Source organism: Zeugodacus cucurbitae, chromosome 6 (genome assembly GCF_028554725.1).
Source record: "Zeugodacus cucurbitae isolate PBARC_wt_2022May chromosome 6, idZeuCucr1.2, whole genome shotgun sequence".
Classification (NCBI taxonomy): domain Eukaryota; kingdom Metazoa; phylum Arthropoda; class Insecta; order Diptera; family Tephritidae; genus Zeugodacus; species Zeugodacus cucurbitae.
In genome coordinates this window covers 18,492,951-18,517,373 of record NC_071671.1, presented here as the reverse complement: position 1 = coordinate 18,517,373, position 24,423 = coordinate 18,492,951, and the positions used below count along the sequence as shown (strand labels likewise).

The following is a 24,423-nucleotide window of genomic DNA, read 5'->3' as shown; positions in this document are numbered from 1 at the left end:
CTAGACAACCGCGCTTTACCCATCAACCGCAAACAGAAGGTCTTCCCCAATGGCACTTTGATAATTGAGAATGTGGAACGTAATTCCGATCAAGCAACTTACACATGTGTGGCTAAGAATGCCGAAGGTTATTCAGCACGCGGCTCACTCGAAGTACAAGTTATGGGTAAGTTTCCTACACATTTTACTGATCATTTGTCTGCAGCATTAAAAGCGGGAATGATCTCATTTACAATACAAAAAAACTGGCAATGTAGTGCAAAGACGAAGTAGTCCAAAAAGTCCGTCCGCTCTACACACAATTGCTGCTCTAAAAGCAAACCGTCCGCTAACAATTGCTTCGTCTTTACACACTACCGGCAATATTTTTTTTGGTCGAAGAATTATCTGCAGTTAATTAGGTAAAATACTCACTCTTAAGCGAGTATCAACGTGGGTTTGTTGTGTTCTCTAGCAAACAAAAAATTATTGGTATAAATTGTATACACCTTTCCAACAATCAATTAGTGCCGCCACAAATTGTGCCCTTCGATTTCGGTGAAGATGCGATCAACATGAATGATATGGTCTCGGCCACATGCACTGTCAATAAAGGCGATACACCGATCGATTTGTATTGGACCACAGCGCCGGATCCCAAACTCGGCGGTACGGGCAAACTAATGACCAATGATGGTATATTAATAACAAAAACAACACAACGTATTAGCATGTTGAGCATAGAGTCGGTACATGCGCGTCATCGTGCGAATTATACTTGTGTAGCGCGTAATGCGGCTGGCGAGGCCTATCACACTGCCGAACTGAGTGTTAATGGTTCGTGAAGTAATGCATTTTAGAAAAATTTAACGAACAAATTTGCAGTTTTTATGAGTTTAGTAGGCGTGTAGTTTACAATTTTTTGGGTTCTTATGTATTTTGGGTTTCTCCGTAATTTAAGTACCGTTATTTCCTATGATGTAGCATGTTTTAATAAAGTTGGGAGGAAATTTAAGAGTAACAATTGATTGCTGAAACTGAAATTTGACCAAACTCAGTAACTTTTCCGTAAAATTACCGTTATACCGCTCTAACCACAACTCAAAAGTTCTGCCACAAATTGTACCCTTCGACTTCGGTGAGGCGAACGTCAACGAATTGGATATGGTCTCCGCGTCGTGCACTGTTAATAAAGGCGACTTGCCAATAGATGTCGCCTGGACCAAGAATGGCGGACGCGTTTACACGAATGATGGTGTGGTCGTTACAAAAACTAGTCAGCGCATGAGCGTGTTGAGCATCGAATCGGTGCGTGCGCGTCATGCGTCATGCAGGCAATTACAGCTGCGTTGCGACAAATAACGCTGGCGTTACTAAGCATTGGGCTGTATTGGCGGTTAATGGTTAGCTGTAACGTTAGCTAGAAATAAATTCCTTAATTTGCTACGATTTTTTTTATAATTTAATTTGCGCTAACACAGTTGCATTCCTTTTTCCCACTTGCGTACTTCTATCATCTCCCCTCCACTCCTGCAGTTTTGCCACAAATTGTACCGTACGATTTCGGCGAAGAGCGCATCAACGAACAGGATATGGTGTCCGCCTCATGTACAGTGAATAAAGGTGATCTGCCCATCGATATATATTGGATGAAAAATGGCGGACGTGTCTACACGAATGATGGTTTGATTGTCACACGAAATAGTCAGCGTTTGAGCGTGTTGAGCATCGAATCAGTGCGCGCGCGTCATGCGGGCAATTATAGCTGTGTGGCGACAAATAATGCAGGGGCAACGCGGCAATCCGCCGTGTTGGCGGTGAATGGTTGAGCTCGTTTTAGATTGTCTTTAATAAATATATTACTTTTGTAGTCTTCAATTTTTTTCTGCTATTGATTTCTACTTATCCTCACCCATCCGCCAACTCAGTCCTACCACAAATCTTGCCTTTCGATTTCGGCGCGCAAAATATCAATGAACTGGATATGGTCTCGGCCTATTGTACTGTGAATAAGGGCGATCTACCGCTGGATATATATTGGACGCGCAATGGCGGACGCCTTTTTACCAACGATGGTTTAGTGGTCACGCGCACTAGTCAACGCATCAGCGTACTCAGCATCGAATCAGTACGCGCGCGTCACGCCGGCAATTATAGCTGCGTGGCGACAAATAATGGCGGCGTCACCAAGCAGTCGGCGTTACTGGCCGTGAATGGTTAATTTTCAAATGATATACGAACTATTTGTCTGCTTCTTTGTGATATACTTTTCGAATATATATTTTTGTTTTATTGTTAACTTTTCTACCAACCGCCGCTTCATTTACCCCTCTACCCCAGTCCTACCACAAATACTACCCTTCGATTTCGGTGATGAGATCATCAATGAAATGGATATGGTTTCGGCTTACTGCAGCGTTAAGAAGGGCGATCTACCGCTGGATATTTATTGGACGCGTAATGGCGGACGCGTTTTCACCAACGATGGTCTGGTTGTGACACGCACTAGTCAACGCATTAGCGTACTTAGCATTGAATCAGTACGCGCGCGCCATGCGGGCAATTATAGCTGCATTGCGACAAATAATGGCGGCGAGACTAAGCAGTCGGCCTTATTGGCTGTTAATGGTTTGAGCGCGTGGCTAGTTTAGAGACGTAATATTTTCTGTGTTTTCTTATTTTTTTGTTTCTATTTTAATTAACTCTTTCCGCAACCTCTTACACCCGTTACACAGTCCTACCGCAAATATTACCCTTCGACTTTGGCGCACCCGTCAATGCACAGGATATGGCCACTGTCAATTGCGCCGTAACCAAAGGTGATCTACCGTTGGATATTTTTTGGCGTTTTAATGGTTTTCGGCTCTTCGGCTCCAACGATGGTGTGGTGTTAACGCGTAGCGGTCAACGTATTAGCATGTTGAATATAGAATCGGTGCGATCGCGTCATGCGGGCAATTATAGTTGTGTGGCTAGCAATGCAGCTGGCAGTGTAGAACACGCATCGTGGTTACGTGTCAACGGTAGTTGTGGGCTTCAATTTTTTGCAAGCATTTTCTATATTTTGTTGGACAAATTTAAATTTCTCGCTGCAATTTCTTGTTTTTGTTTCAAATATACAATATTATTTCTTCTTCCGCCATCAGTTCCTCCCTCCATAGTGCCTTTCTCCTTTGCGGAGGAGCCTGTCCACACCGGCGAGAGCGCCGGCGTACAGTGCATGATACAGAAGGGTGATGTACCCATTACGATTAAGTGGACCCTCAATTCCAGACCTGTTATAAACGGCGAAGAGGGTTTAGCTATACTTAAAATGTCGGCGAAAAGTAGTGTTTTGAATATTGCCTCAGTTGAGGAACAGCATCGTGGTCTCTTTAAATGTATCGCTGAAAATAAGGCCGGCGCCGACTTTTATGTCGCCGAGTTGAAAGTTAATGGTATACAGTTTTGAGTGTTAGTTATTTTTGTAGTTCTTGCTGTTGTTTCTTTTATGGTTTTTTTTTCTTATGTGCTTCAAATCTCCACCTCCTTCACCAGTACCTCCCGCCATTATGCCATTTTCATTTGGCGATGAACCCATAAATAACGGTGAGAATGCTGGTGTACAATGTATGATCCAGAAAGGTGATATACCGATTAATATAAAATGGACGCTGAATTCAAGACCCATTATAAATGGCGAAGAGGGCATAACAATATTGAAATTGTCGCCGAAAACAAGTGTGCTGAATATCGCGGCCGTTGAGCAGCATCATCGTGGTCTCTTCAAATGCATTGCGGAAAATAAGGCGGGCTCAACATTTTATGCGTCTGAATTGAAAGTTAACGGTACAGATTAGGCCTGAAGAATATGTAAATTGTAGTAGAGCATTATATTATTTACATTCTATGCATTTCTTATTTGATTTTTGCAATCAAAACTAAATTTTCTTTATCCATCCCTCCACCTCAACCCAAATACTCCGTCAGTTCCCCCACAAATAATGCAATTCAGTTTCGGTGATGAGGCTCTTAATTTCGGCGAAATGGCTGGTGCACAGTGTATGGTTACCAAGGGTGATTTGCCGCTGAATATACGCTGGACTTTGAATTCAGCGCCAATCATAAACGGCGAAGAAGGTTTCACTTTGATGCGCATGAATCCGCGCACAAGCTCACTGAGCATTAATACGCTCGAGGCAAAACATCGCGGCGTCTATAAGTGTATAGCGAATAATAAAGCGGGTTTTGCAGAGTATTCAGCTGAATTACATGTTAATGGTTTGTCAGCAATGCGCGCTGTATAAGCGTTTACAACGTTTACTACAATTTTATTTCGTTTTTGTTTTTTTTTTTTGCTTTTCCTGACCTCCCAATATACCTTTTCTTTTATTGTGCAGTTCCGCCTCACATATTACCATTTAGTTTCCCTGCCGAAGTAGTCAATATGGGTGATATGATAAGCGCTACGTGTATGATCTTGAAAGGCGATTTACCGCTCGATATTTTCTGGACGCTCAATAATGAACCAATCACTAAAGGCAGCGATGGTTTTAATATTATTAAATTAAATGCTCGCACCAGTTACTTGAGCATTGAGTCATTAGAGGCTAAACATCGTGGTACTTATCGTTGCATAGCTGTAAACTTAGCTGGGCTTGCTGAATATGCGGCTGAATTGCAGGTTAATGGTGCGTGGCCGACAACTTTGTATCACCATAAATAAATAGTTAATGTAATGCTACTAACAAGTATTGTAAATATAATATTATAGACTCCTTGCTTTGCTAGATACAAGTGCTGAAGTACTCAGAACTGCTGCTTACATCGTAAAAACACATCTCCTATACCACATTCGGCAAATAAGAAAATGAGCGTGTAATTTGAAAAAATTGGTGTTGGTGCTGCATATAAAAAGTGCAAAGTGAAATAAAGTATTGTGCTGAATTGGCGCTGAATAGTCTCAATATTCAATTTGAAGTTTCTGGTTTAGTGAAATGACTTTCGAGCAGCCTCTGTATTCGATTTTCTGCATTGCTGTTAAAATTGGTGATATAATATAGATTTTTTTATTAAATATTTTATATAGCAATAAATAAAATTGGTAGTCGATTTGATTATTTTTAACATATAAAAACTGCTGAATTCGCGCTGAATAAAATTTAACACACTCAAATCCCTCGCAGTTCCTCCACACGTACTACCTTTTAGCTTTCCCGCCGAAGTTGTTAATATGGGTGACATTATCAGCATTAACTGTGTTGCTCTAAAGGGCGATTTGCCGCTTGATATACATTGGACCATCAATAATGAGCCTATAACATCAGGTGTCGATGGTTTTACTATTATGAAATTGAATGCGCGTACTAGCTACTTAAGCGTTGATTCTTTAGAGGCCAAACATCGCGGTACATATCGCTGTATAGCTATGAATTTGGCTGGACTTGCTGAATATGGCGCTGAATTGCAAGTTAATGGTGCGTTTAGTAAAAACATAGTTTACAACAATTCACTAACAAAAACAATAATAACATATGCAATATATTAATTATTTTTCTTCGCTTTAAAAATGTGCTGAATTGGAAAATATTCACTCCGCTTATGCTGAAACTTTTTTCTACACTCAACTGTCTATAATTTACGAAAAGAAGCTGCGTATTCGTTGCATTTGGTGTTGGTGTAGTGTTTTTTTTAAAACTCAAGTGTGCTGAATTTGTGCTGAATTATATGTTTATGCCAATAAGCGACATTAAATTGTTAAAAAATTGCTTAGTTATGTTTAGGTGACTTAGTTGTTCAAATTCAGCCGTGCTGAATTAAAATTTACTATTTTTCTGTCATAGTTGCACCACAAATTAGTCCATTCAGCTTTGGTGACGAGCCGCTGAATCGTGGCGAGGTCGCTAGTGTTACTTGCGTCGTACCAAAAGGTGATTTACCACTCGATATTTATTGGACCTTGAATTCAGCGCTGATTGTAAATGGTGAAAACGGTTTTAACATATTCAAAATGAACAAACGCACAAGTTCGCTGAATATAGACTCACTTGAAGCAATGCACCGCGGTACATATAAGTGCTTAGCAAACAATTCAGCAGGTTATGCCGAATATGTTGCGGTTTTAGAAGTGAATGGTTTGTTTGAAATATCTATATTTTTTGTAATTGGTATACATAGCGGAGTTATTTGTTTATATTTAGAAAGTTTTTGGTTTAATTCTTTTATGTTGTAATTCATGCCATATAATCCATTATCCCTAAATTCTTATGAAGTGCCACCCCAAATACAACCCTTCGACTTTGGTGAGGAGCCTGTGAATACTGGCGAGATCGCCGCTGTGTTTTGCCTAATTCCAAAGGGTGATCTACCCATAGAAATACGTTGGACCTTAAATTCAGCGCCGATTATAAACGGCGAACATGGTTTTACCTTATCGCGTATGAATCCACGTACTAGCTCGCTCAATATTGATTCGTTGGAGGCGCGTCATCGTGGCATTTATAAATGCATTGCATCGAATAAGGCAGGCAGTGCTGAATATAGCGCTGAATTGCATGTGAATGGTTTGTGCAAGCAGACAATTATTGAATAAATATATATTTAACTAGTTGATTTAGTTTTACGTTTATTTGTTGTAGTGTGTTTTTGTTGTTTTACGGTAATTATCGTTTCTTTAAATTGAAGTACCACCACAAGTTTTACCGTTTTCCTTCGGTGAGGATACTGCTGATATGGGTGAAATAGCGAGCGCTAGTTGTGTTGTACCCAAAGGCGATTTGCCAGTAAAAATACGTTGGTCACTAAATTCAGCGCCTATTGTGCATGGTGAAAATGGGTTTTCAATAATACGGCTGAATAAACGCACCAGTTCGCTGAATATCGACTCGTTAGCAGCGTTCCATCGCGGTACATATAAATGTATCGCAACAAATGAGGCGGGAACTAGCGAATATGTAGCTGAATTACAAGTTAACGGTTTGTTTTGCTTGAGTCTATGTACACTTGCAGTAAATAATTGTAGTTATGCAAACACGCTGAATATGCTTTGTGCAGGTTTTGTAGTTGTAAGAATAAGCTTTAGCAGTTTTTTGCGTGCACATTTGCTGAATTTGTAGTAAAAATTCGTTAAAACAACAAAAATGTGCGCTGAATGTATGTAAAATGTGTTAATAACTATTAATTTTCAACTGTTTTGTCATTTCATCTATTATAAAGGGAAATAAATATGTGCTGACATATAAAAGTGGCGCTGAGATAGTTAAGCCCAAATTTTTTAACCGTTTTTGGCCCCCGTTTCATGCAAAGTGGGTTTATACAAATTTTCAAATAATAATTATTTTAATAGCTTCTACTGTTGTCAAGAAAAAATATAAAAATTCGTATTTCATTTGTTTTGCACCGCATCATATCAGTCGCACCACAAGTCATGCCATTCAGCTTTGGCGACGAACCCTCAAATTACGGCGATAGCACTGCGGTGCAATGTATGGTCTTCAAAGGCGATACACCACTACAACTGCACTGGACGCTGAATGGACAACCGATTACAAATGAGCACGCCGGCATACGTATTATTAAAATGTCTCCGAAATTAAGTTCGCTCAGCATTGATGCCATCAATGGACATCATCGTGGCACCTACAAATGTATTGCGAGCAATGCAGCGGGCAGCGCTGAACAAATAGCTGAATTACTAGTGAATGGTGGCTGCGCTGAATAATAGCTGAATTAATATAGCATTTAGAATTGGTTTTTAATTTTTAAAATTTTTATTTTAAACAATATTCCCAAACCTTGTTTATACACGCTAACACAAAACTCTTCCCCCATTTTTGCCACACAGTGCCACCACAAATTATGCCCTTCTCATTCGGTGATGAAGCGACCAATTCTGGTGATTCGCTGGGTGTGCAATGTTCGGTCACCAAAGGTGATCTACCCATAAATATTACATGGACGCTGAATAATCAAACGTTGAAAAGTGGCGATTACGAGATTATTATCGGTCGCATGTCGACAAAGTCGAGTACATTGAATATCGATTATATTGCCGCTGAACATCGTGGCGTTTACGCGTGTTTAGCAACGAATCGCGCGGGCGTGAGTGCCTATCAGGCCGAGTTACAAGTCAATGGTTAATGAGAACACGAATATTTATTAAATATTAAATCGATTATTCTTTGCTACTAACTCACATAATAGGTTTAAAATCGTATTTATCGAAATGTTTTTCTGTATGTATTTTCCTTATGCTTCCTATACACTATCGCTTGTCGGATTTAAACCCATCCTCCCCCACTTTTATGTATTACCTGTACATATCTAGTACTACCCGCTATACATCCATTTAACTTCGATGCTGAGGCTAATGAAGGTGACAGCGTACAGCTGACTTGTCATGTGGCAAAAGGTGATTTACCGTTGAAGATTCGTTGGACGCATAATGAGTTGCCATTGTTTTCGCATATGGGTGTGTTGGCAAGTAAGATTGGTGATCGCATTAGCTTATTGACAGTGGAATCGGTGAAGGCGGCGAATTCGGGAAATTATACGTGTGTGGCCAGTAACAAGGCGGGGCAGAGTGCTTACACTGCTGAATTGCTGGTTAATGGTATTTGCTTCAGATAAAGACATTTGAACATATTTTTTAATATTTTTTTTATCTTTGGTATCCTTTTCGTTGTTGTGATTTATATGTCCATCCACAATGTCCAGAAAGCACAATAATTAAATTGAAACATGTGTGTGCCTGTTTTGGCGCCGCTGAATGTATTTAAATTAGGAAAGGAAAACTATTAAAGTTATTTAAAACAAAATTATATGCCCAAATAAGCTGAATAGTTAAAATTTAGTACCCTATTTATGTGAAGTAAAGTTTTACAAATTGGTTAATGAATAAAATGGATTAGCTCAAAAAGTATTTAGAATGCGCTGAAAAGTGGAAATTAATTTGTTTTAGTACTAAAATTGGTATATTTTGATGGGAAATAAAATATTAGAGCCGAATGGAACTGCGCTGAATTAATCTAAATGCAGCAAAAATTTAAAATTGTATTCAGGAGTTATATATTGTGGAGCTGAATTGAATTAAACTGTGCTGAATTTAATTAAATTCAACTTAATTAGCCGAGGTCCCTTAGAATTTCGAATACATCTCTAAAAATCGCGAGCTGTATTGAATTATACAGTGCTGAATTTAATAAAAGTGAGTTGAATTATCAGAAGTCTCTTAGAATTCCAATTACATATAGAATAACCACATATTTATTGCGCTGAATTGAACAAAATTGGGCTGAATTAGCCGAAATTCCAAAAAAAAAATTTACTACGATTCACTTTTAAAGAATTTATTCTAAATTTTCAAACATTTATTCTTTAGTCCTTCCGCAAATCACACCCTTCAGTTACGACGACATAATCAACACCGGCGACTCTATCGATTTGCTTTGTCAAATACAGAAAGGAGATCGCCCAATACAAATCAACTGGAGCTTTGAACGCGCCGCTGGTGATGCGCGTTACGACACACTCCAACCGATAATGCGTACAAATCGCTTTAGTAGCAAATCGAGTGTGTTATCGATACCGCGTGCCACGCCCGCACATACTGGCACCTACACTTGTACGGCTAGTAATGCGGCTGGCTCAACGACGTACAGCACAAATATTACCGTGAATGGTATAATGGATTTGAATATATACAATTCCTCATGGACTAGTTTTAAGTGACTAATTCTGTTGGGCTCGGTTGCGGTGTTCTGAAGTACTAAACTTGCTCCTTTACTTTTAATATATTATATGGTTATCAATATGTATTTTTGAGAGTAAATTTAACCTTGTAAATCGTACATAACAAAATAGACTTCATCTACACCCACACTATCTAACAAATCGTATATCTTAAAATTCAAAATTTCCAATTGATGTTACTAAATAACAAGAAATATTTCTTACATTATTTCGCACACACACAAACACGCATTAATATAACTCAGTACCGCCGCGTATCACACCGTTTCAATTTGGCGAAGAACCCTTGAATTTCGGTGAACCCGCGTCCATACAATGCACCATCGCCGGTGGTGATTGGCCAATGAGTGTTAAGTGGTTGCTGAATGATTATCATCTTCCTGCCCATTTGAATATAGCAACGACAAAATTTACTAGACATACCCATGTCTTGGCTATAGAAAGCGTTACTGCTGATCATGCGGGAAATTACACATGCATCGCTGAGAATTGGGCGGGAAAAGCTGTTTATACAGCGGCTTTGATTGTTAATGGTTTGCTAAATATAAACTATAAATTACTATTATTTTGTTAGAGTAGTTAATATTGCTTTAAGTTAAACCTTATCCCCACTCCAGTTCATACGTCTCGGGATTTAAAAAACGGAGCTGAATGCCTTAAAACGGTACTCAGCGCGAATAATTTTAAATGTTTTTAAAACTTATCTAAAAACGCTACTGAAATGTAGCTATGCTTACTTATTAAGTGCGCTGACTTCCAGTAAGTGTTTAGTTTATTTGTAAACTAAATTTTTCATCTCTAATGAATCCTCTATATAAAAAATATCAAGCTTACAAATCATAATGATTGTATACGAAATTTGTATTATTATTTCAACGCAAAAAGTTGCACCGAAAATTGCACCATTCGATTTTGGTGAAGAACCGCTCAACTACGGCGAACCCGCCTCCATACAGTGCACCATACTCGGCGGTGATCTACCAATCAACGTTACCTGGTTGCTGAATAATGCTGCTATTGATAGTTTTCATGATATATCATTATCGCGTATTGGCAAACGTGTAAATGTGTTGACCATCGAAGCTGTCGCGGCGCATCATGCGGGAAACTATTCATGTCGCGCGCATAATAAAGCTGGAATTACAGAGCATGCAGCGCGTCTGATAGTGAACGGTTTGTTTTTTTAACAGCTAAGGGATCAATACTATATTGGATGTGTTCATTGTATATTTTTTTAATTTTTTGTTTAAAAATTTCCTCAAACTTCCCAACTCCGCGTTGATTAAGCTGATGTTATAACTTTAATTGTGTTTTGGCTGCGCTGAATAGTATTAGCAGTTATTCAGCGTAACTGTTATTACTGTATTAAGAATTCTGTCGAGAGATGAGTGCTTGAACATATACAAAAATGTTCTGAATTGACATTTTATGTATACAGCTAACTTTTTTGTAATACATATTATGATTATTAAAATGAAGCTTACAAAAATTGTAATTGTTTTCCTACAAAAAGTTGCACCGAAAATCGCACCATTTGATTTTGGTGAAGAACCACTCAACTACGGTGAACCCGCCTCCATACAGTGCACCATACTCGGCGGTGATCTACCCATCAATGTTACCTGGCAGTTGAATAACGCCACCATCGATAGATACCACGATATATCTTTTTCGCGTATTGGCAAGCGTATCAATGTTTTATCAATTGAATCAGTGGCCGCGCATCATGCCGGCTTTTATTCGTGTCATGCGCAAAATAAAGCGGGCATAATTGCGCATACAGCACGCTTAATTGTGAATGGTTGGTGTAAAAATTTGAAAGTAAAATTATTTTTTGTTTTTTCTTCTTTCTTTTGTTATTATCCTCTTTCCTGAAATTTTTGCATTAAGTACCACCAAAAATTACACCCTTCTCATTTGGTGACGAACCCATGAACTTCGGTGAGCCTGTCTCAGTACATTGCACTATTTCGGGCGGTGATCTACCCGTATCGGTAATATGGACATTGAACAGGCACCCGCTACTGCCGGAGCTGGAGATTTTGACTGAGAAACGTGGTCAACGTATACACAATTTAATGATCGATGCAATCGAGGCGAAACATGCGGGCAATTATACTTGTATTGCAAGCAATTCAGCTGGTCGTGCTGAACATTCAGCTGAATTGATTGTGAATGGTTTGTGCGAAAGAATCTTTGTAATGTTAAATAGTTAAATTTGTAGCGGCTCTTGGTAGATATTGTAGTTTACATTTGCTTAACCCTTACCTCATACACATTTGCTGTGCAACTGGTGATATTATTTGTTGTGTGCTGAATATGGATTTATTGTTTGTTTAGGAAAAAGAATTGAGAGAAAACTTTATTTAAGAAATCTGACACAAATATTATTAAGTGGTTGAAATAAAAAGCCCAAAAAATTGCGCTTAATTGTGGTGAATAGCTATTTTTAGTAAAGTGTTGAATAATAGTCTAAAAGTAAAATTATATGCTTTTTAACGCAAGCTTATAATATTTTTTTTTTCATATATACTCAGTACCACCAAAAATCAGCCCATTTTCATTTAGCGAAGAATCGATGAGTTTTGGTGAATTTGTTAACATACAGTGCACCATTGCCGGTGGTGATTTACCAGTAAGCATTACATGGACGCTGAATGGTAAACCATTCGAGGATTATCTTGAAATTTTTACAACGAAACGTGGCAAACGCATTAGTGAACTTACAATCGAGTCTGTGTCGGCTAAACATACTGGAAATTACAGCTGCATTGCTGAAAATCGTGCTGGCCGCGTTAATCATACCGCTGAATTGCGTGTTAACGGTGCGGAATGCGCTGAATATAAATTTTTTATGATATGAATATTTTATTTTATTTTTTTTTTAAATAATTTTTACACCTCTTCCTACACTTAACTTTCCCCGTCATTCCCCTTTCAAGTGCCGCCTAAAATCGCAAATTTTGATTTCGGCGAAGAACCCTCGAATTTTGGTGAATCTGCTAGCGTACAATGTTTGGTGACTTCTGGTGATTTTCCTGTAAGCTTTGCATGGCTCTTTAATGGTCGTCAAATCAATGACAATGTCTACGATGTTTCAATGGTGAAATTGGGTAAAAAGATAAGCGCACTCTCCATCGATTATGTGCGTGGTCATCATGCTGGCAACTATACTTGTGTTGCTGCCAACAAGGCAACATCCGTGAATTATACCGCTGAATTGGTGGTGAACGGTATTTGTTTTGCATTTAGTCAAATAATATGTCAAAACTTTAACTTTCTTTAATACTTTATTGTCAGTTTTAATTTATTATTCCACAATTCCTCAACCACTTTACTTACATACTTTTAGTTCCCCCCAAAATTGCGCATTTCGATTTTGGCGATCACGCGGTGAATTTTGAAGAATCAGTCTCTGTAAATTGTCTCATTTATTTGGGTGATTTACCAATGGATATCACTTGGCTTTTTAACAGTCAGCCAATAAACATTTATACTGGTGTATCTATAGTGAAGGGTGGCAAAAAGGCCAGCATATTGACTATAGACTCCGTGCATGCCGGTCATGCGGGCAACTATACATGCAAAGCGCGCAATGATGCCGCCGCTGTGGAGTACACAGCGGAACTAATTGTTAATGGTATTTTTTTAAGTTTTCCGCTTATTTTCTATGCGCTGAATTTGCTTTAAGTTACGCTTACAGTAGTTTTTATGTAGTTTTTGGTTTAATATTGATCCATTTCATAAAAATAGAGGAGTGCTGACAAGTTTTTTGGAAACAAGTCTTGCAGAATTAGAGCTGTTTTGCAGTCAAATAATTAAGCGCAATAAAAGTACACAACCATAATTGGCGCTTACAAAATATATTTGAAGAAAATGTTGCTGAATTGTAATTTTCTTCTCAATTGGAATTGAGCACAATATAGGAACACAAAATAAATTGTTACTTACAAAATATTTTAGACAAAAAAGTTGCTGAATTATGATTAACATGTCTATTAGAATTTCTTTATCCACGCTATGTATGCTCACGTTTAAAACAAGCTAAAAACATATTTTTTTTTGCAAAATTATCTATTCAGCGCCACCAAAAATAGTGCCATTCGATTTTGGTGAGAAACCTGCTAACTTTGAGGACTCAGTTTCGGTAAATTGTCTAATTTCTTCTGGAGATATGCCAATCGATATTGAATGGCTATTTAATGGCGAACCGGTTAACTATTTCGCGGGTGTGAATGTTATGCGTGGCGGTAAACGTATTAGTTTGTTAAGTATCGACTCAGTGCATGCTGGACATGCGGGAAACTACAGCTGTAAAGCGCGCAATAAGGCCGCTACGGATGAGTACTCAGCACAATTGATTGTTAACGGTTATTTAAACAATTGAACTTACTATTCAGCCAAATCTTATTTTATATTTGTATGTGCTTACAACTTTTTTTAAATTTGTAATAATTTTATTTACATCCTGCATTTTACATACATAAGTTCCACCTAAAATTACACCCTTCGACTTTGGTGAGGAGCCAGCGAATTTTGAAGACTCTGTTTCGATAACTTGCCTCATTTCCTCTGGAGATTTACCTATCGATATCGAGTGGTTGTTCAATGATTATGCTATAAGTTCCTACTCGGGTGTTACTGTTGTGAAGGGTGGTAAACGTACCAGTATGTTGACCATAGACAACGTACATGCTAGACATGCCGGAAAATACAGTTGTAAAGCAAAAAATCATGCAGCGGCTGTTAATTACACAGCTGAATTGGTGGTTAATGGTATATAGCATTTAAGGCTGTCAGTTTAAGTAGCGCTGAATAACACTTACTAGCGGTTTTGAAATTTTCTTTTTGTGTATTTTAGTTAATTTTAAAATACCTATTATAAAAATCCCCTCCCTTACAAAATACTGCTAGTTTCATTAACCGTTACACAAGCATAAACATTTCCTCCCGTCCCTAGTCGCTCCTAAAATCGTTGCTTTTGACTTTGGTGAAGTTCCTGCGAACTTTGAGGACTCTGTCTCGGTGAACTGTCTCATTTCCAGTGGTGATATGCCTTTAGACATCGAGTGGTTATTTAATGGTGAACCAGTTAATTATTTCGCCGGTGTAAATGTGATCAAAGGTGGCAAGCGTACGAGCCTATTAACTATTGACTCAGTACATGCGGGCCATGCGGGCAACTATACCTGCAAAGCGCGTAATAAAGCCGCTATGGATGCGTACTCAGCACAGCTGATTGTCAACGGTTATTGAATACACATATAATACTACTTAATTTACATTTTACATAATGTTTTTGTCAAAATTTTTAAAATGCTTACAAAAAATATTTTGTTTTTATTTTTCTAAACTATTTTAAACCCCAACAAGTCCCCCCAAAGATAACACCTTTCGATTTTGGTGAGGAACCGGCAAACTTTGAAGATTCTGTGTCGGTTACTTGCCTTATTTCATCCGGAGATTTACCCATCGATATAGAGTGGTTATTCAATGATTACGCTATTAGTTCTTACTCCGGTGTATCGGTTATGAAAAGTGGCAAACGTACAAATATTTTAACTATTGATAATGTGCACGCTAGACATGCGGGAAAGTATACTTGTAAGGCGAAAAATCATGCAGCTGCAGTGAATTACACAGCTGAATTGATAGTTAATGGTATATTTGTTTAAATTAATTGAAATTTAAGTCCGCTGAATTGTACTGAATAATTTATGTAACAGGCTACAGTATTTTTTCTTTTCGTATTTGTATTTTTCTTTAATACTTTTTACATTAAGCCCCGAAACACTGAAAACACACAACCTTCAAACCCCCCTACAACCACATATTTCTTACACTATCGACTAAAATCTTACCACATTTCCAGTGGCTCCAAAAATAGCACATTTCGACTTTGGTGAGACTCCTACTAATTTTGAAGACTCCGTCTCCATAAATTGTCTCGTTTCATCGGGTGATTTGCCACTAGATATTGAATGGCTGTTTAATGATTACCCGCTCAATTCATATTCTGGTATTACGGCCACAAAAATGGGCAAACGTTTGAGTGTATTGATGATAGATTCGGTAAATGCGCGTCACGTTGGCAACTATACATGCAAAGCTAGAAATCTATGGGCGGCAAGCAGTTATACTGCAGAATTGATTGTGAATGGTAGTATTGATTATAAAAGCCAAACATTTTTCTAAACATATGTTATTAACATTTTGGTTCTAATATTTCATTTCTCAACTTTTGTTGAAACACTTTATCCTTTACCTATACGACCTTATCTTCTTGCTTAGAACAATATCCAAACATCTGAAGCGCATGCTATAAATTATTCAACGATATTATTGGAATCTTGCTTTTATATTTATACATTTGTTGTGCTGAATTAGCGCTGAATTTATACAAAATTGCTATTTTAGAATTGCTTTCACTATTTTTTATGTTTTGGCAATGTTTTACATATATTTAATGCGCTGAATTGCAGTCAAAATGTAGTTATGCTGTAAAAAGGAGTATGTCTGAATGATTTATGTTGAAAATATGCTGTTAAGCATGTTGCTTACAATATCTATAAAATGAAAAATAATATATTACTGTCTACATGTCAGGTTGTATAGAATATTTGAAGTGAAAATATACATTTAAAAATACTGCTGAATTAAAATAAACTTTCTTCAATAAAAAGTTGACACGATATTGAAAAGTGGAAATACTATTGCTGAATAGCTGAATTTAAGTATATTTACTATAATTTTGTGTTGCCTGACCGACAACAACAATGAAGGACATTTTAAGTTATGAAAAAGATATATAATGCATATTCGGTCTATTCTCTAATGTTTTTTTAACGGCGTAGTGCCACCGAAAATCACACCTTTCGATTTTGGTGAAGAACCAGCAAATTTCGGCGACTCTGTGACCATACAATGTACCATTTCGAAAGGTGATTTACCAGTCGATATCACTTGGCTATTCAACGATTATCCGATAAACGATTATTTGGGTGTTACCACATCGAAAATTGGCAAGAAAGTAAATGTTTTAACTATCGATTCGGTGAATGGCAATAATGCTGGGAATTATACGTGTAAGGCGCGTAACGAGGCGCAAACAACGGTATATACGGCAGCGTTGATTGTGAATGGTGGGCGGTGATAAATAAAAAAAAATATTTCGAAACTATTATTGCACTAGCTTTAGATAAGTAGTTTATGTTTATGTTTTTATAGTGAATTTTTAAAAATTATTTTTTTTACCCCAAAATTCATTTTTTTTTACCTCGCTTTCCTTTCTCTGTACAATTTTAACCTTCTCTGCGCATCACAAAGTGCCACCACAAATTTCTCCCTTCTCTAGCGGCAATCAAGCCGTACACCTCGGTCAATATATCACATATCAGTGCACCATAACCGAGGGTGATCTACCGTTGAACATACGTTGGACCTTTAACAATCAACCGCTGGTCAATGACGACGACCAGGACATATTGATTTCAAAACTGGGACGTCGTAGTAGCGTACTCACTATAGAGAACGTGAACGCGCGTCATGCGGGAAATTACAGTTGTCACGGCTCGAATGAGGCGGGCAAGGCGAGCTATAGCGCACAACTCAAAGTTATAGGTTAATTAGAGAACAAAAATCATAAATAGAAATTATTTAAAAAAAAATGTAATTTGTTGGCGCTGATTTCATATTAAAAATTATTATTTCAATTGTTGTATTATTTAAAATGTAAATTATTTCTTCTCTACTTATTGCTATCTATGCCTTCTTTTTTCCTACTTTTTATACTCGTATACACCGCTTTTAGTTTTACCACGCATCATACCCTTTGCTTTCGAGGAGGGTCCCGCTCAGACCGGTCAATATCTGACATTGCATTGCTCGGTGCCCACTGGCGATTTGCCGATTGTTATTGAGTGGACGCTCAACGGTGCGCTCGTGAGTGAAGCGTTGGGCATTTCGACAATGACAGTCGGTCGTCGCAGCAGTGTGCTGACTATTGAATCAGTCGATCATCAACATGCTGGAAATTTCACTTGCAATGCAAGCAATCGCGCGGGCGTGCAGAGCTATTCTACTGAGTTGAATGTTTATGGTTAGAATTCAAATAAAAGAGAGAAAAAATTAATATAAAAATAAAAAAAATTAATAATATACGTAAAAAAACTAACAAAAGTATTGTGGCAATAATAACAACCTATCGAAAGCTTGATAATTTCACTTGTAGTTAGCGAACAATATATAAAAGCTGTTGTCTGCTAAATATTCCCCTGCTGTCTTTGATCGTTTGTTCACTTCGCTCTTTCCAATGCACTAAAAAGTTAGCTCTAACAGTTTTTTTCTTTGAAAAAAAAATGCTCGTATATTATTTTTTAATTGTGCGTTGAAGAAGTGCTGTCTGAAAATTCACAAATTGCTGCTGTCTTTGCCTAATAGTTCTCTTGAAATACTAAAAATTTGCATGCCGAATTGCACATAGACTGTGTCAATGCCGCACTGTTTCGAAACTAAAAGTTATACTTCTAAATAATAATCTTATTTGCGAAAGGAAACGTCTTAATAACGAACAGAGATTAATTTGAATTAATAAAGGTATCGAAAGTCGATCGTTCCTTTCAAAATATTGTCATAAAGTAGTGTTCACACTTTGATTTAATATCATTGGTTTCATAGGAGAATTAAAAAAATCAACGAAACAATTATTTGGAACAAATATTATGGAAAATAAGCTTAAATGACTAAATTATAAATAAATATAACATAAAAAAATAAAGGACTTTAGTACTCGGTACAAATCACATCAGTTCAGAAAGAGTTATGAAAAAATATGTTATCTTAAATTTAGCTCATTAGTGAGTTTAATAGCTACAGATATATATATATATATATATATATATATATATATCAGGTATCAGGTATCTTCATAATTTAGAAAATTCTTAATTTGCCTATGAACTATCTAGAAGATAGACTTTAGAATAAATTGTTGCCATCAATTAATTTCGTAAAAATACTGAATAATTTTGTCTCTATTTTTTTAATGATATATTGATTTTTAATGTTTTTCTAATAATTTAATTAAATATTTAATTTTAATAATATTTATTGATTACATTTTTTGTATAATGTTAAGATTTTTAAGCAACTTTTTCGAAAAACGCAACATAAGTTATGATTTTCTATAAGAATTAAGTAACTCATAGGTTTGTGAAAACATGTCCTTAGGCCGTTGAACTGATATCGATAAATTCTTGCATATATTTAAAAGAAAAGCATCAGCAACATAAAAATAACTAAAAAAATCAAATTTATTTCTCGAAAACAAAACAAAAATCAAAAATCAACAACATTAGTGCTACCCAAAATCGCACCCTTCACCTCTGGTGCTGATGCATTTTTCCCTGGTGATTATTGTACACTACAATGTTCCATCATACATGGTGATCATCCGCTTTTGGTGTATTGGCATTACAACGGCTTGCCGCTGAACGAAAGTTATGCACAACAGCGTGGCATAACTATTTCGAAAATGGGTTCACGCAGCTCTGCTTTGACTATCGAATCTATAGAGGGCGCACACGCGGGCAATTATACGTGCTATGGCAAAAATGCGGCTGGTGTGACCAATTATACGGCACAGCTGATTGTCAATGGTACAAAGAGCGAGCAATATAAAGAATTATTTTTGTTTTTATAATATTCGTATTATATTGTTAGAGTTTAGAATTATAATTTTTTATTGTTAATTTTTCATTTGTTTTATTTTTTATGTTTTTCAACTCGTCCAATACAATGCATTTACCCACAAACGTCTTTGCAAAAACTGGTGGGCACTAAAACGTGTATATTAATCGTTTATCGATAAACAACTATATGGAATTCTGAATATCACAAACATCCTTTAATAACTATATCCTGCATACACTACCTTCCTATCCACCATTTATACCGTCACCTCTTTTCCACCTATACACAATTTAGTGCCACCAAAACTTGCACCACTTCCCTCCAACGCTGATTCACCACTGTATGTGGGTGATTACTTTCAACTGACATGCGCTGTGGTGCATGGCGATGCACCGTTCAACATAACCTGGTACTACAATGACGAACCGGCCGAATTGGTCGATGGCATAATGATTTTAATGCATGGTAGACGCAGCAGTTCGCTGAATATTGAGAACGTAAGCGCTGAACATGTGGGCAAATATACGTGTATGGGTGCAAATCATGCCGGCCACACTACTGTCTCAACGAATTTAACCGTGAAGGGTTTGTGTACAAGCTTAGCTTAGTTTCCTATTAGTTTTAATATTCTTAGCATAGCAAAAAAAAATAAATAGTTTTTAATGGCTGCGGGCGCACTTTTGTCTCCCATGGAATGGCTTAGCTGAGCATTTTAATTGTTTACACGCGCATAGCATTTCGTAAGTTGCGTCCATTTGTTAAATGCTGCATATTTTTAGGCGCTTAGTCATATACATGCGCGTGTGCTTGTGTGTGTGTGTTGGCAATTATCGTTATTTAGTTGAGCATTATTTCACTGTATTATACCAATGGTGTTTTGTCCTTGAATGTTGTTGTGGGATTATGAAATTTCGCTGTCACTTTTGTAGGTTCCATAAATTTTGTGTTCATATCGAAATTTTTCGGCAATTTCTCAGCTTAAAAGTATGCAAAGTTTAAAATAAATTGTTATATTTTTTAATAAATTTTCATAATGTCAATTTTTTTAAAATATTTTTCGAAATAAATTAAAAAAAAAAATTTTCAAAGTAAATATTGGATTAAAAGCAAGAATTTTTGATGAGTCATGTTAAAAATATAAGATATTAACTTGTTAAAATAAATAATAAAATTAGAAAACTTTTAAATAAAAATTATTTAAAATTAAATTTTGAAGAAAATAATTTAAAAAATTAATGTTAAAGAAAGAGTCTATAGAACCACATACTTGTGAAAAAAATAAAAAGTCACATAATATAATAAAAAAAATTCAGAAAAAATAATCTTAAAAACTTAAATTAAAAAGATCAGAAGTTTGACAAAAAAATATTTTGTTAACAAATTTGTTTTTCAAAACATTTGGTAAATTGTAGAGCTATTTGATTATACATTTTTCGCGATAAATGAAATAAAGGCATACTTTTAGGAGCCTTTACTTTTATAACTTATTTTTTTTTTATAAATTAAAACTTAAATACAAAAATAAAAAATTACAAAAATTAAACAAATTTTAGTTTTTCAAAAATTAATTTAAATTTTTTTTAAATTACAAAAATGTATATGTATTAGCAATATTTTGCTAATAAAGAATACTTTTAAAAATATTTTATAATATATAAATCTTTTGATTTAAATTTTCGCGATAAATCAAAATAATTGCATACTTTTTGGAGCCATTCGCTTTTTATACTTAAGTTTAAATTTAATGAAAAATATTTTAAAATTAATAAAAAATATTAATATTAATTATAAATTATTCAAAAACTTCAAAGTTAATTATAAATCTTTTAAAAAATTAATAAAAAGAAAATATAAAAAAAATACATTTGCATACTTTTAAGCTCCAACAACTCTCTATAAACCCCGACGCGTCTCATAAAACCACTTTTTTGAACGCCCACCCTTAATCATCTAGTTCACAATTCAATGCGCACTTTCTGTTGTACATATTTATTGTATTTGTGTCTTTGTCCTTGCACTCCACGGTTCTCTACTCCTTGGCGCTTTCACTTCACACATACACACACTCACAGAACTGCCGCAACTCGAGCAATTTCACTTTAATGCGAACGGTGTCAACGGTGGTCAGGCCGTGCGTGTCATGTGTATGGCGCTCTCTGGCGACTTGCCCATCGATATACACTGGCTGAAGGATGGTCAACCGTTGCTGCGTTCGATTTATCATAAAATCGATGAATACACTTTGATCTTGTCGCTGCGCCAAACTACAATTGGCGATTCGGGGAATTATACGTGTGTGGCGCGCAATGCGGCGGGTGAGGCGCGTCGCTGGTCGGTGCTGAAAGTGAAGGGTGAGGGCGTTGCCAGATTGATTTGACGCATGCGATAAACGGTTTTTAGTGTTTTTTGTTTTGAATTATTTTTTAAAGATTATTTTAATTCCCAATGAGTTGAAATTAAAGACTTAAGCAGCGAACTTGATTTCATATTGAGTGCTTAGGGTAACAAAAGGCGTGTTCTGAACAATTCGGGAAAATATTTTTAAATGTATAATTAAAAATTGTGTTAAGTCAATATTAGAAAACAATTTTTGAATATAAAATTTTCATAAAAAAATTCAAAAATAATTTTAAAAATTTCTAATTTCGAAATTTTTTTAAATTATTTTTTTTTATTCTGTTGCTAAATAAATAAAAAAATTCCTGGCATCAAAAAAAAATTAATGATGTAATAAAATATTTTTCTTATAAAATATCTTTTTATATTTTTTTTTTCAAACAACTAATGAGCTATACTCTCTTTTAATCAATCAAGAAACCCCCTTTCTGACCAAACTCTCCATCTCGGCCACACCCTGTCATATGGGTGACTATGTGCAGCTCACTTGCATTGCCAGCAAAGGTGATTTGCCCATTGCATTCAATTGGTATTTGAATGAGCAGCGTGTCGGTGGCGATTTGGCCACTTTGGCTAGCGTTGGTGCGCATACAAGCCTTTTGTTAATCAATAATGTTACTTCGCCGCACGCGGGACGCTATACTTGCGTGGCATCAAATGCGGCGGGCAGCGCGAATAAGTCCGCGTCGCTGACGGTGAATGGTAGGCAAACAGAAAACGGCTGTAAAAATTGCATTCAAACGAATTTTATTACTAAATTTTCTGACTTTTGTCACTCTATTAAAGCAAACATAAATTCTTTAATGCAAATGTATTTTAAATAATTTTTCAAAAATAATAATGCAATAAATTTGTTAGTTGAAATTTCTTAAAATTTTATTACAAAATCAAAAACTATATTTAGCTGCTTCAGCGAGAATCAAATGTAAAAATATTAATTATAAAATAAAAAAAAAATTTCGGGAAATTTTTGAAGGCCTTCAATGTTTTGAATTTAAACCAATTTGAGTACACCAAAACTAGTTTTTTAATTAAATTTTGATTGAAAATTTTTCAAAATTTAATATTATAAAAAAAAATATTTTTTTTTAATTTAAATATTAATTTAAATTAAAGTAAATTTTTTCAAACTTATATTTTATAAAATATTTAATTTGAAATTTTTGAGAATGATGTCGATATAAAAAATAAAATGTATTTTTTACTGAATTGAAAATTTAAAGTTTTCAAAGTTTCTATACTTATTTTTTTTTTAAATAAAATAACATATTTTTATTTTTACAAAATCGCAATTTCTGAAAGTTATGTATAAATTATAAAACTTGAAGCTTTTCAATTTTTTTTTTTTGAAAATTTTATATATTGAAGCATTTTTTTTTAACTTTAAATATTTTTATAAATAGAAAAGTATGCAAATTTTCACAGCTCTTGACTGAAGCCTATATTTCCTTCGTCTGCAATAAAATACGAAATATGATCAAATGATTTTTGAAGGGCCTCGCATAAATTTCGTATTCAAAAACTATATTTTATTAACCTGAAAAGAACCGTTTTCTTTTTTAATGCATTATATGAAAATGCATTTCGGAGATGGGAAATATAATTGGCTTTGGAGAAAATTTGGAGACCCAATTTCCACGTGCCAACATTTATTAAGAAATATTTTTTTTTAATTTTCTTGTTTAATTTTTTAAACCATTTTTAGAAGACTGATTTTTTTTTTGTAATTTTGCAAAAAAAAAACAATTGTGAAAAAAATATATATATATTTTTTTTATAAATAATTTATGCTTCACTTTTGTGAAAACATATATTTTTCTTAAAATAAAAGACCTGATTATTGAAAATTTTTGAGGTAAAATTTTTTTTGTCTAACTAAATAAAGCTTACCACCGTCCGTAAAAAAATGTATGCTCGCAATATTACCAGCCTGAACACTTTGTAAATACCTTTTTTATATATGAAAATAATAATAACAGCAAATTCACAGGTGCCGTCTATACATATAATTTCATGTAAACTAAAAACAAGTTACACAAAAATATGTAAATTAATTTTTTTAACATGAATGTTGTCAAGAAATCCATTGAAAATAATAGCTTGGGTATAACAGCTATTTTTTTGTAAGAAACATGTCTCATACATCAGCAACTAATTTATTGTTATGAAATCAAGTTAAATGGCAAAACAGCTCGAATTCGCAACAGCAACAACAAATAATATCACAAGTAGCACAAACACACATTCAGCGCACACAAACATACATACAAACACACACAAAACGGGCACTAAGCATACATTTAGGCTCACAAAAGCACTATTACAAATAACCGTAAGCTACACCAACACCAAATATGTGCGAAAACAATAGTAAAAAAAAAGAATTTAAAATTTGCATTGCATTAAATGGCGTTAAATAAATAAATTGCTAACACACTGTGCACGACTGGGTATGAAAAATGCAAAAAAAAAAATATTACAAATAATAAAACGTGATTTTTTTTATTTTTATTTGTTTAATATTTAACGTAATTTTTTTAATTAAAATTATATTCTTTTTGAAATTTTTAAATTAATTTTTTTATTTTTTAATAAGATTTTTTTAATATATTTTTTATGTTTATTATT

The 24,423-nt window shown here is 35.2% G+C and overlaps 3 protein-coding genes across 53 annotated transcripts in view; 2 read left to right on the top strand and 1 right to left on the bottom strand.

The window, feature by feature from the left end:
- LOC114804952 (uncharacterized) overlaps positions 1-24,423 on the bottom strand; it is a 339,668-nt gene that overhangs the window by 98,068 nt on the left and 217,177 nt on the right. The gene's annotated exons all lie outside the window — the stretch shown is intronic.
- The window catches only part of LOC105216804 (cell adhesion molecule Dscam2), a 147,580-nt gene that overhangs the window by 94,614 nt on the left and 28,543 nt on the right, over positions 1-24,423 (top strand). For 38 of the 50 annotated variants that reach the window (XM_054233333.1, XM_054233341.1, XM_054233342.1 and 35 more), the window contains exons 8-9: positions 5-166; positions 9,338-9,637. In XM_054233333.1, coding sequence (XP_054089308.1) covers positions 5-166; positions 9,338-9,637 — 462 coding nt within the window. Of the gene's footprint in view, positions 1-4; positions 167-4,358; positions 4,650-5,144; positions 5,436-6,642; positions 6,934-7,801; positions 8,093-9,337; positions 9,638-11,598; positions 11,887-17,518; positions 17,807-19,692; positions 19,984-24,423 lie in introns of all 50 variants that reach the window. The other 12 variants (XM_054233371.1, XM_054233344.1, XM_054233377.1 and 9 more) reach the window with 7 other exon arrangements.
- LOC128922532 (cell adhesion molecule Dscam2-like) lies at positions 9,650-11,301 on the top strand. The gene has a single exon (XM_054233386.1). It carries the CDS (start codon positions 10,551-10,553, stop codon positions 10,893-10,895), a length of 345 nt encoding a protein of 114 aa, XP_054089361.1. The 5' UTR covers positions 9,650-10,550; the 3' UTR covers positions 10,896-11,301.

Excerpts from the sequence above, each read along its gene's own strand:
- LOC128922532 (XM_054233386.1), top strand. The coding sequence starts at position 10,551 with ATGATTGTATACGAAATTTGTATTATTATTTCAACGCAAAAAGTTGCA.